Source organism: Taudactylus pleione, unplaced genomic scaffold, assembly GCF_031769625.1.
Source record: "Taudactylus pleione unplaced genomic scaffold, aTauple2 ptg000179l, whole genome shotgun sequence".
NCBI classification, from domain to species: Eukaryota; Metazoa; Chordata; class Amphibia; order Anura; family Myobatrachidae; genus Taudactylus; species Taudactylus pleione.
The window spans coordinates 3,434,286-3,447,710 of record NW_028284581.1 but is presented as its reverse complement, the minus strand read 5'-3'; the positions used below and the strand labels follow the sequence as shown (position 1 = coordinate 3,447,710).

General features: G+C 41.1%; 1 protein-coding gene across 3 annotated transcripts in view; it reads right to left on the bottom strand.

Annotated features, from left to right (window-relative positions):
• Positions 1-13,425, bottom strand: part of KDM1B (lysine demethylase 1B) — a 75,280-nt gene that overhangs the window by 46,285 nt on the left and 15,570 nt on the right. For all 3 annotated transcript variants that reach the window (XM_088475843.1, XM_088475846.1, XM_088475845.1), the window contains exons 8-11: positions 12,497-12,695; positions 12,043-12,227; positions 4,761-4,937; positions 3,591-3,665 (exon numbers count right to left, since the gene is read on the bottom strand). In XM_088475843.1, the coding sequence (XP_088331969.1) occupies positions 3,591-3,665; positions 4,761-4,937; positions 12,043-12,227; positions 12,497-12,695 (636 nt within the window). The remainder of the gene's footprint in view (positions 1-3,590; positions 3,666-4,760; positions 4,938-12,042; positions 12,228-12,496; positions 12,696-13,425) is intronic.

Below are 13,425 nucleotides of genomic sequence, written 5' to 3'. Positions count from 1 at the left end.
TTGATACATATACTGTATACATCATAACATTCACGTTAAACAATCATTTATTAGAACATATGAGTAACATCAAGTGTCTTTACTCCAGAAGAGAGAGAGAGTACATCAGTTTTATATAAACATATTATACTGTACATATATGTACCGTACATGAGATATAGGGGTCAATCCTATTAGATGCGAATTGCAAGATGCGAGTTGCGATTTTCACTTTGAATTCGCATAGCGAATTCATTTTGAAATCCAATTAGCAACTTGCACTGATCAGTCAGACTGAATTCGCAACTTTCCACTCGCACCTCCCTGAGGGCGAGAGATAGAAAGGAAAATCTTTATTTTAAGGTTAAACTGTGGGGACACTGTGCTGAATCCCTTGGATCCCACCCCCCTAATGACCAATTAGGCAATTGGAAGTTTCTAATTAGATTAGTCAAATAATTACATGTCATTTTATGGAGTTTAAAAAAAAGTCCTCAAATTACCCCAAAATCAACTTTTTCGTTAATTTAGGTAGCCCAAATTTAATTACAATTATTTTTAGTTGCAAAATAATTGTTTTGGTCTTTTTTTTTTTTTCAAGGTGCTCTCAAAGTACCTTTAAATCACCCTTTTTCCTATTTTTTTTTACATTTTTCGTTTAATTAGTTTGAGATTAAATGAAAAGTTTTTTTTTTATAATTTCCTTGCATTTAAAAAAAAAACCAAAAAAACTAAGGGATGCCGGGCACGGACAGCCGCTTTTAGGTTTAGGGCTCCCAGGGGGGACTTAGGGTTAGGTTCCCCTCCGGAAGGTTAGGGTCAGGCTAGGGGAAGGGGGTTAGGGTAATTCACCCCCGGGGGGAGGTTAGGGTTAGGCACCCCCCCCTCCCCCGGGGGACTTAGGTTTAGGCAGAGGGGGGATTAGGGTTAGGCACAGGGGGGAAGTTTAGGGTTAGGCACCCCTAAGGAGGGTTAGGGAGTAGTATTAGGTTAGTTTATACTTACCTTTAGGACGATCGGGATTTCCTCCTCTGTCAGGATGGCGCTGCCGGGATTTGAACCGCCGGCCATGCGGCCAGCAGTAAATCATACCAGATGCGTCTATTCATCCCAAAGGGAAAAAGTACATTATCTGCTTATTACATAAACATGTATTACACATACAATGTATCCCAGAGAACATCTAGCCGCTCAATTAAGAAACCCATAGTGGGTAATTGCGATAATGCGATAACTTTTCGTGCACTTCACGTGTGAATTACACTTATCGTGTCTATGCGCGCATCCATTTTTTCTCATATTTCAATCTCAAGTCGCGAAACGACATTCGTGCGAAAATTCTTCTTGCTTTTATGGGCGATAAGTATAGGTGAAAATAGGGAAATCTGTCTGTACCCCCCAAAAAAGTGATATAGGATAACAATATAAAAGTGTATTAGAGAGTCTAATACAAGTATTTGATGTTCTTCAAATGTATCAAACAACTGTTATATGCATTTTTCTAAAACAGTCAAATAATGATCAAAAGCAAGTGTTTTTTGGCAAAATAAATGTTCTTTTTAAATTGACTGATGCATAAATATACCTATAAGTATATATTTGTGTCATTTAAAGACACCTGCAATCTCAAAAACACCTGTCCCATTCATATAGCACCCCAATATACCACTTTGTGCTTTTTCTCCCCAGAAATGACATGTCATTATTGGTGAAATGAAACTAATTAAAAGTTATTTTTGTCTAATTAGACATTAAGGAGGGTGTCCCAGTGTTTCTCAACCAAGGGCCTGATTTAGCATGGATCTCAACGGCAACAGCATACTCAGATCGATCAATGGTGCACACTACGCACGCAGTGCACGCGCGTTAGCATTGCAATCACTCAAGCAGGATAAAAGCCATCGCAGAGTGAGTGACAGGGCTGTGAGCATTTGGGGGTGGTGACGGGGGAGTGGATGGAGAAACGCAGGAGTTTCTGTCCATTTGAACGCCGTTTTTTGGGCGTGCATAAATTAGCCACTGAGACGGCATACGCAGCTTGTGTGCTCACTGCGTTCAATAAGACTTGCAGTTTTTGCAGCAGATCAGACCTACTGTAATTCTGCATGAGGGGCCGATGTTACTCGTTGGTACCGATGTATATGCAGAACTGCAAAGTATTACGGCTGTGAGATAGCGGTAGTGGGCGTCTCTATGCTGGCTGTGCGACGACTTTGCAATTGCATTCATTAGCATATTTTCGCAGCAGACCTCTGTGCGATTACGAAGATGCGATCGCAATAACGATCCATGCTGATTCAGGCCCAAGTCCCAACATTTTTAGCCAAAAATAAGGGTTGTGCACAACTTATCACCTGCTCATGAGGCGGTGAAAAAAACGTCTCAACTTTTTGATATGGAGAATTCGCACTCTCGAAAACTGTGGCTAATAGGATTGTGCGATAAGTGCACATTCATGGAAAAGCAGCTTATAGCGGCTAATTTAATTCCCCCATAGTTGTAAATAACATACTGAATGACTTTAGTAAGCGGTCTTCTTCGCTTGAACCCAAGAGAGCAAGATAGGACCACTGATCAAACAGGTGTATACAGTGATTATAGATCTATCAGACAACTGCACCACAAATTCGTGCGGGTAGCTCAGCACAGCTCATCTGCCTATTTCATCAGCAATAACCGCATCTGCTCATATGACTGACTTAAGGTGGGCACACTTTAGACGATATGTCGCCTGATCTGGGCAACATATCATCGACTTTAGCAAATGTGTACGCACTATGTGTAACCACGCACGCTCCCGCAGGGTCGTTCATCGCATCGACAGATCTGCCGTACACGCTGCTCAATCTGTCAATGTGATGAACGACCCCATGCATTTGGATGCGGCTGGTGAACGACATATCGTGCGGTCGTTGAACAGATCGTGCGGTGTGTAGACCACACGATATGTCCTTTGTCGCATCGTGCGTCGTTTGGGTACACACTTCCTCTAATGTGTACCCAGCTTAAATCGGAGTTCTGTTGGTACTAAGCTATTTGGCAGCAAGCCAGAAGGAAAATTGTAACTTTTTGTAGAGCTGTGTATAATATGGAGATTTGTCTTAATTAGTTTATACACAGCAAGATGCCCCAGTATATCTGCAGATATATTGGGCTTCAGCTGTGCAGCACAGCTGACGTGATATGTCTGTGAACGTCGTTCACAAGACATATTGCTGGTACACCCTGGCCGATGCACACACAATAAATCGGCTGTTCAGTTGAACCCAGCAGTAGATTGGATGGTAGAGTAATGGGCTTTAGATCTCACCCCATCTGTGGAAAATGTTATTTTTTGTGTACTGTGTCAGTTACGGTCTGGTCCCATCCCTCCACCAGTTTCATTATTTTTATTATCAGAGTAACAGCACCAGTATTCCATTGCTGTTGCCATTGTTATATTGTTGAAAAGTGTGGGGTACTTTTTGTTTTGGTAAGGCACATGGCAAAAATGCTAACTTGTTGGTAACAAAACTACAAAGAACTCCAGTCAGTAATAATTTAATGAAAGCGATTTCCGCCCAACTTTTTGCTTTTCTCACCCCAATATGGAACAGAAGGGGTGCTCTTACCTTGATGCCAAAGTTGTGAAGCTGTCGTGCGGCTGCCAGTCCTGCTGGACCAGCCCCAATAACAATCACAGACTTCTGTAAAGGGAAATAAAGGAGGCAATTATAACTGTAGATGGTTGGGATAATTTTATCTTTTAGCTTATTTCCCCACACAAAAACAATTAACATACAATATATCACACTGAAGCAGGAATTCACAGAACAAACATTATTAAAAATATAAAAAAACATATGTATTTCACACTGATCCAGATACTGTTCAACATTTGATTGTGACCAAGTAGATGTAGACCAGCATTGGCGGATATGTTGGCAGGACGACGACCGTAATGTGACAGTGAATGCAGTCATCACGAGAAAACATTTATTACACTCCAAGGCGCTGAGCTAAGTAATCTGTGAAATTTGGCAGTACATTTTTGAAGCCAAACTTTACATCATAATTTATTTATACGATGACACATCCTTCAGGGTTGGACAGTCGGCATGCAAATACACCAATACACAATAGCCAATGTGTGGTACAAATCCAAGTACGGAATTATGCTCGAGCAATTAGAGGTGGCACAAAGGAAACTACAAATTCTGTGTGTATGACTAAACAGCGTAGATTTTACACAAAGAAAAAAGTGTAGGACATCACAGGGGCAAACAAGGTAGATAGGCAAACATGGGGTAGACAGGACCCTGCATGTTAGATCTTACATTCTAGAATATAGAGGAATGTACATAAATCCAACAGCCAGCTCTATTAATGTAGGTGTATGGTAAAATAAGTATGGCTATAGTACGGTATAAAAATAAGGTACTTCGTAAGTAAGGGAGGGAGGGCAGACATTAGATGCATTACTGGTCACTTAGTCCACATTCATAATCTAAGCAGAATGACAATAAAACTACCAACATTAAGTTCAACATAATCTAACAAATGGAAAGGTTAAAAGAATGACAGGCAATGTGAGCGCCAAATTAAGTTCTACAAACTCTACTTTATTATTCTTTATATATTAGGTGCCACAAGGTGTACGTAGCGCCATACATGGAGTAGCCAAAAACAAATAAACAGCATAAATACAATGCAGACAGTGAACAATCGCATGAGTACAAATCATAAATACAAAATATTGCAGTAAGAACACGGACAGGGCGCGTCAAGAACAGGGTACTTACATTGTGGTAGTCTTTCGGAAGGATGTACTGGCCAGGAGAAACAGACAAAACTCCAGTGTTAACTAGTCCTTTCCTGACCATGAAATAGAGAATCCTTTCCAGCTCCTGCACGCATCGGATGCGAACTAAACCTCTCACCATAATATGATGGGCACAAATCTGTGGTGTGAGCAGCTCCTATGAATCATGCAAAAAGACAAGCACCAATGTACATAACTGCACAACAGTAATTATTCACACACTTTTCCTTATTTCAAACCATATTTTCTCCTAGTTGCCAAACTATGGGGGGTATTCAATTACAGGTGAAATTGGCCGTTTTCGCCGTCGTTGGTGAAATCGGCCAGCCGATTTAGTCAACGCCGGCGAACAACAGCCATTTTTCGCCTACAACTGTAGAAAACTTTTCTCCAGCCTAGAGCAGGCGAAAAAATGTGCCAAATCCCTATTTTTGGGTAAAAATGTTGGGATTTCTTACAGAACACTTTGGACAGCCCCCCTAATGATACTTTAGCGAGAAAAAAAAACATAAGTTGCACACTTTGGCGAATGACGACCGCTGAAATTTTGGTCAAAAATATCTATTTTTTTTCACGAAAAATGCGTTTAATGTATTGGGGCTGGTATTTCAGAGGGCCATAAGGATGCGCCAATTCTTTGCTGGCTGGCGCAGGCGTTTTTTTATAACTGCTAAAAAAAACACCTGCGCCAGCCACGTGCGATTTTTAGAACACTTGACACATCCGTATGGCACTCCGAAATACCAGCCCCATTACGTTAAACAGATCTTTCACGGGAAAAAAAAAATTTTGACCGAAATTTCAGCGGTCGTTTCTTGCCAAAGTGCGCAATTTACGATATTTTTTTTCGCTAAAGTATCATCATCGGGGCTGTCCAAAGGGTTCTGAAAGAAATCCCCAAATTTTTTGGTAAAAATAGGGATTTTGCATTTTGTTTGCCTCATCTGGGATGGAGAAAACTTTTCTCCAGTCTTTTTTCTCCAATTGCATTTTCACCTGTTTTTTTGCGAAAATATCGCAATTTTTTTGGCGAAAAATGACCGTTTTTGCCGCTAATTGAATACGGCCCTATGATTATTTACCAGAGTCTGAAGATTAATGGAACAAATCAGTAATTTAAACAGCATTTACAGTACAGTCCTTACTTTTCATTGTATATGTGTTCATTTGAAAATATTAAAGACATATTATATCATGGCTATCTCAAATACTATAATACTTGCACATTATATCATATTGTATTTAAACATTTACATAATGTATTGTATACACCAAATAGTAACATCCAAAGGATTTTTGTACCCACTGTAAATTTAATTCTCGCAATCCATCTAGGGGACACTTCAACACTGGGTATAGAGGCTGAACACTGAAGCAAGGCTCTACAGTTAGCTGATCTAGGGGGGGAGGGATGTACTAAGCCTTGGAGAGAGAAATTACCAACCATTCAGCTCCTGTCAGTTTACAGGCTGTATTTGAAAAATGACAGTTAGGAGCTGGTGTGTCTCCCTCTCCCTCCCCCTCCCCCTCCCCGTCCGCATACACACTAGATAATTTTTATGAACGATGTGGACAATAATGATATTGTTCAACAATATATATCGTTCAGTGTGTATGCAGTCAACAACCAAAGATGCGCACTCCCGCGGGTTGTTAACGATGTCTTCTGTCGTCCATACATGCAGGCCAACCTGACGATATCGTCAAGAATTGCCTGTTCAGAGATGTGGCAGGATGACTTCACAGAAAGATATCTTTAAAGATGTCTTTCAGTGTGTACAGCCAATATAGTTTGTCCTGCACTACAGAAAGTTCAAGGGAAATCCTTCACCAATAACGCTCATACAGCACATCGTCTAGTGTGTATGAGACTTAAGCCTTGGAGAAAGATAAAGTGGAGAGAGAAAGTACCAACCAATCAGCTCCTAACAGTCATTTAAAAAAAAAAAAACAGCCTGTAAACTGAAAGTTAGGAGCGGATTGGGAGGTATTTTATCACTGTCCACTTTATCTCTTTTCAAGGCTTAGTGAATAGCCCACCTAGTGAAGATAACACCAGATGAACAAGCTGAAACAAGTCACATCACAGGGTCCCCCAGATAGATTACAAGGAATGTTTTTTACTGCATGCATAAAAATCCTTATCTTTTCTTTTGCATCCAATCTAGGGGACACTGCAACACTGGGACTTCCCAAAGCAAGTAGTGTGCCTGGATGTTCTCCAGGACAGGTCTCCTCCACTGACAAATAAGCTTGCTGAATAGTAGCAGTAAGCCACAGATTTCTTAGAAGCAGGCATCTATACAAAAAGAATCTATCCTACGGATGGCCAAAGTCGGATCCATGTAAATGCGTAAAGCACAAACCACATCCAAAAGACGGAAAGAAGTCGATGACCCAGAGTTTCCTTTTGAACAGTCTGCACGACAATTTCCTAATTTAAATGTAACCACGACTCAATCAGTATTAGCGCAACCTTACAGAGGTTCAAAAGAGGAGACGTAACAGAAAGGGTGGAACATAAGATGCTTGTGAAGAACACCCAGGATAAAGGTTTGAGGACAGCTTTTGGAACAGATATAGAATAGATAGGGCTGAGATCTGACCTTCAAGATGAAAAGACGAAGCCTCTGATCCAAGGAAACCTACAAAAACAGGAGGAGGTGGTGCGAAAAACTAATCGGGAAGCAGAAATTCAGCAGTGCTCACACCAGACAAATGTATGCCCTCCACACCCAGTGGCAGATCTTAGCAGTAGCTGGTGTTCGGACCCAAAGCACAGTCTGGATGATCAAACTGGAAAACCCCATGGGCTTTTATGAACTTGGGGATTTATTTACCCAGTGCTTCGGGTTGTGTTTATGTCTGAAATTCAAAACGGGCAATGCTTTTACTAGCAAAATCACAGATCGTACAATCAATGCCCTTTTAAATTTTGGGCATAAACACAGAGCGCAGGGTTTTAGAAACCAACACTTCATAAATAAACCCCTTGAGCTCAAGAGCAATAACCTCAAAACCATGCAATCTAAATCAGGGTGAAGAAATGGACTGTGGCTTAGAAGGCCTCTTTTTGAGGAAGACGTCAAGGATCTTCTAATACAATGGCCTAATAAACAGTATACCACACTCTCCTGGGCCATTCCAGAGCGAAGAGGGTAATATGTGCCCATTTCCTCAGGTTCTAATTGAGCACCTGTGGGCGCATGGAAATCTAAAAAAAAAAAAAACCTATGACCACCAGGTGGTAGTCACTGCATCCACTAAGTATGCCCGAGGATCTCTGGAACAGGCAACCTCTTGTTCAACCAAGAGGCAGTGAGGTGGATTTATACAGTACCCCATCGGCCCCATAACATGTTGATTATCTCAATGCAATGCAGATTCCCCCAAATGAAAAGTGTGCCAACTTAGAAAGTTGATCTCCTAGTTGTCCACCCAAAGGATGAAGACTACGAAATTGTTGCAACAAGTTTCTCCACCCACAACATAATGCAAGTAGTAGTAGTTATTAATGTAAGCCACAACCATGGCATTGTCGGACTGAATCCTAACTGACCTCTCATTCAGGCCACTAAGAGTCTGTCGGGACTTTGGAGACTGTCCGTAACTCCAGAGTGGTGATGGAGAGAGGATGTCTCATAAAAACAACAGTTCCTGGAGTCGTAGACCCAGCATTACAGCACCCCAACCTAGCATAAAGACTGTACCCAGCGCTAATAAAGAAGGATGATCAAGTAAAAATGCAACAGTGTATAAAGGAGGTATTTGCCAACCTCACTGAAAAAGCCAAACAACAAGAATAAACTGCGCTCTATTGTTAAAGTGGGGACATCAATATAGCACAAAGTCAGGTATTAACCAGACAAATTGAAATCAACTGAATTAAAAAAAAAATAAAAAAAATAAAAATAAGTAGATCTAAATTAGTACAAATCACATTACATATTTAATATCAATAAAACATCTACAAAATTAGAGACAGCATGAATAAATTTGTATAATTTGTTAAACTGCAATATAGGAGAGTTGATCAGACTCTCAAAACCACAGAATATTTAACAATCACTTTCAGAGAGACCACAATGTTACTTGCTGCCAGTAACTAATCCAGGTCATGATATTTTGTATCCAAATATTAGTATTGGTATAACTGAGTCTCTCAATAATAAAGATGATATACCGGAGATTCTTTATAACAAAAATATTATAACAGTTTTTTATTAGATGTTAGAGAATAGTGGCCACATCCGTTACAATTAAAACGTAAAAAATGGTAATTGAATTTTTAAAAGGTAAAATAAAGTGGACTCAATCAATGCTCCTTTAGAGAGAACGAATACAGGTTACGGTGTTGTAAATATGCATACCAAACAACAGGATCTTTCGACAGTGGTAGCCGGTGGCTTGCACTAGGTGTCGTGCCCAGGAGGTAGCCCAAACACTGCAGCAAGAGACAAGCAGTTACCGTCTCCAAACGGCAGTGTGGTAATGGGGACTCACAATCGACAGGATCTCTCCACCAGCAGTGTCCGGTGGCTTGTACTCAGTGCCGTATCTAGGAGGTAGCTAGCGGCTCTAGTCTCCGAAATGCAGGCAGTGGCATGGGATGTACAACGTTGAGAAGCCTCCCGGCCGTAATCGCGTGTGCCGGCACTTAGTCGTAGATCACTCTCCTCCAGCTGCCGCCTGATGGTTAGATAACACGGTAGGGTCCAGCATCTATCAGTAGTGGTAGCCGGTTACTGGGTAATTATTCGGCAGCAGTGGTAAGGTGAATCTGCGATATTCAAGGTAGTTGAGCGGCAACGTGTTTCGACTACACCTGTAGCCTTTTTCAAGCTGGAATGCTCACTATGTCCTTTACCCAGTTTAAATAGCACCAGAACAGGATTGATTGATGAATTAATCTAACTTAACCAGCAGTTATCCATCTCAGTGTTCTGCTGGATTTTACTTAAACAATTTCCATTATCCTGAAGATGGAATGCTTAGCTAGTTTAAATCTGGTACAGAAATTATATCTCATAGGCATGCTTCATTAAAAGGGTCCAGTCCCACACCATGAATAAAAACACCATTTCAGCAGGTTAAGCGATTGAAGCTACTACACCACCAACAGGTTGGTCTGAGCAGACAAGCAAAACACCTGCTGGATCAAATGAGCTTAGGATCATTAAGCCAGGATCTAAGCCTGATGAAGCCTTCGAATGGAACCGAGCAAACAGTACAGCCTTAAAATTGGCCACCATTTTTCCCAACAGTAGCATGCAGAGGAGAACAAACACCTGTTTTCATCCCAACAGGTACCTCACTATAGAATGCAGAGTCAGAATCTTGCACCCCCAGTAGGCCCAAAAATATTATCCTCTAGGTCGGAACCAAGGTGGATTTCAGGAATTTTATCTCTCAACCGTCAGCCTACATAATGAAAACAACCACGGTCAGGTGATGCTGGAGCGTGGATTTCAAAAGAAGCCTTCACCAGAAGGGTATCGAAGTAGGGAATGAGGGAATGACTGTGATGCCTTGTGTTCATAACAATTGATGGAAGACTCTATCTGGTACATGTAGGGATGACAATGAAAACGTATATAGTATACACTGTATGTGATAAAGAATTAAAGCCTAAACATTCAGGGGATCACTCACCTATTCGTGGTGAGTTAAGAATTCTTTTTATACTAATATCTCAGAATCCTGAAATTAACTTTTTCAACTGTCAGAAATAAAGTTTCAATTACAACACAAATTACCAGTAGCTGAAATTACAACACAGTATTCCAACAGATAGCTTGCAGAAATCCAAATTAAATGGTTAATATTAGTTTTAGAAATATTGCCATTGGTCTGAAGGTGTGAGAAACTGTAACTTGCTTGACTCGTGTTTCACGGGCCTACATGTCCACATAATCAGTTTGCTTTGTGCTTTGAGGCAGAAGGAACACAAGGGGATTAAATATTCAACAATTACGCTTCTAGGAAAGCAGGATTGTACATACAGTATGGGAACACTTACAAAACTATTTATTTTGGATTTCTGTGTGTAACGGTTAAAATCAGTGTTTACTGCATCCTCAGCTAACTATTATTAGAAATAAAGTACGTATTAATTACGACAACTGGATTCTTAGATATTGTACATAAAAAGTCCTATTTCAGCATGAATAGGTGACTGAACCCCTAAATTTGAAATGTTTATTCTTTTATTATACAGGCAACACTGTGGGCCTGATTCAGCAAGGATCACAACTGCGATTACACACCTAAACGACTGATTGTTGAGTACCGCACATGCATCGCCGTGTGCAAACACGGGAGGGCGGGGGGGGGGAGCAGGCATAACTTATCCTCTGCAATGCCAAAATGCCAAACGCTGTTTGTGTGCTCACTGCATGCGACGAAGTTAGCAATTCCTGTGTAAGGTCAGTGCTTGGGCAAGTGTACGTGAGGCTGCAGTTGTACTCGGTGTTACCAATGGTTTTGCAGTGTTGCTAAGTATTACAGATGTGTATAAGGTAAAAGTGGGTGTCTTTATGGGGTGTGGATCATTATGTCTACAACAAAAAGGTAGACAATATTTATGTAGACAATCCTAGTTAGACAGGCAATAGGTCGACAGGGTCTGAAGGTCAACACACTGAAGGTCGACTGGTAAGGTCAACAGGGTCATTAGGTCGCCATTATTATTTATTTTTTTCTAGCCTTAATTTCCACCATAACCCTCCCCTTGGTGCCTAACCCTAACCCTCCCTCCAGGTGCCTAACCCTAAGTGTCCCTTCTAGTGCCTAAAGGGGCTATCCATCAGCAGATGTATTTCTCAGCGATGAAAGACAAAAGATATCCCTTGAAATTTCCGGTGGCTGTGCTGAACGATATCTGTCATGTACATGACAGATTTGGGCAAACGACGAATGATATCGCATGACGTCATTCAGGGAGTGGATTTTTTTCTCTGCAGTGCTCTGTAGCTGCTGCTAATATCTTTCGTCGTTCACTGCATATAAACTGTACGATATTGCTAATATCGTACAGCTATATGCGATAATTGACCAACATGTTGGAGAGATGATAGAAGCGATTTAGCTATACAGGGGAGGATATAGAGGAGGCGGAACTCAATTCTAGAATAGTTATTTAAGTACCTTACTCCAGTGTTCCCCAGATTCAAAGCAAGATACAAAGTAATTCACTGTAAAGGATGGCACAGCAGTTCATCCAATCCAAGTTTAATGCGGTTTACAAAGTAGTTTGAACCTACCTTACAGTTTATGTGCCACAGGGCCAAAATAAGGTTTCTTATGGCTAGGTACATTGTGGGGTCCCTAGAGTACTCTGGAAACTCATAGAGCTCATCCAATTCCATTACATCTGGCCTGACACATAGTGCTTTTCCACATTCATTGGGCTGGTAGAATGGCTGAAAATATGGATTAATCCCTGCAGCTGTAAATACAAAACATTTTCAATTTTCACAGTCTTTCATGTAGTGGCACAAATGTTACAAGCTCACAATAAAAACAGAACAGCAACATCACTGTTTATTTCTAAGACACCACAAATCTCTGCACTGATAGGCAGTGGATAGAACAAATGAAAAGTTTAAACATTTTTTTTTTTTTTTTTTAAAGATACATATGAAAAGAAAAATCAAAACAAAAATAGAATTAAACAGCTATTATCATAAGTGTAGTACTATGGAATCAGGTTCTTACTAGCCAAGTTAGAAGGAGCTCCTCTGCTTTGTTCCAATTTTCCTTCTCCAAGAAGACGGTTTGTGCTGGTACATGATGGACTCATGCCGACACAGTCCGGGTAGTAGGCTGCTAATAATACAGCTGCTGGGCTGTCTTTCAGCAATGGAGGGAGGATAAGCATTGAATACCACGGGTGGGTTGATACTTCAGATACCCTCTGCCAGTGACCAAAAATAAAGAATACATTTTATAACACATCAAACATGTGTAAGACAGCAGTAGACTTAATACTAAATATTAGATGAGATAAAATATCCTTTAATAGCAGAAGGTACATTAAGTGACCCAAGAGTCCCGTGACTACATGAAGACACAAGGCCGCAGTTGGAGCACTTTTATACAGATCACGGATCTCCATTGTGATAATTTACAGTAAGGGCTGCATTATATCCTATACTACACTTAAGTGATGACATTAGATCTCCGCATCACATGAATATTGCATAGCCATAATTCTACAGCTGTAAGATACACACTTTAGTATTTCTAAGGAACAGTGCAACAAGCCTTATATTTAATGAAGCATTACCTATAGTGAAATGGTCTATGTGCAGTGACGGATTTGCTGCAGCCCCCCCATCCCCCCCAGTAAAGTCAGTGACTGCACTGGCTACACTGTGATTGGCAGTGGCTTCCCATTTGAAAGCCCCAAGGAAAGGTGTTGTCTGCCTTGGGACTGACAAGTCCAGGATGTGATTAGCAGAGAGTGGCTTCAAATGGAAGCCGCTGCTCTGCCTTCGGGCAGCCCTACACGCCCTCTAGGGGCTGCAGCCGATGCAGTACCTAGAAGCCGGTGTTATGCGCATCGCCAGCGACGCTTCTGTGCATGTCCCATTCCTGACGCCTGCCAAATCTTTTGTGCAGGCGCTGGGATCCGGCCGGCCCAG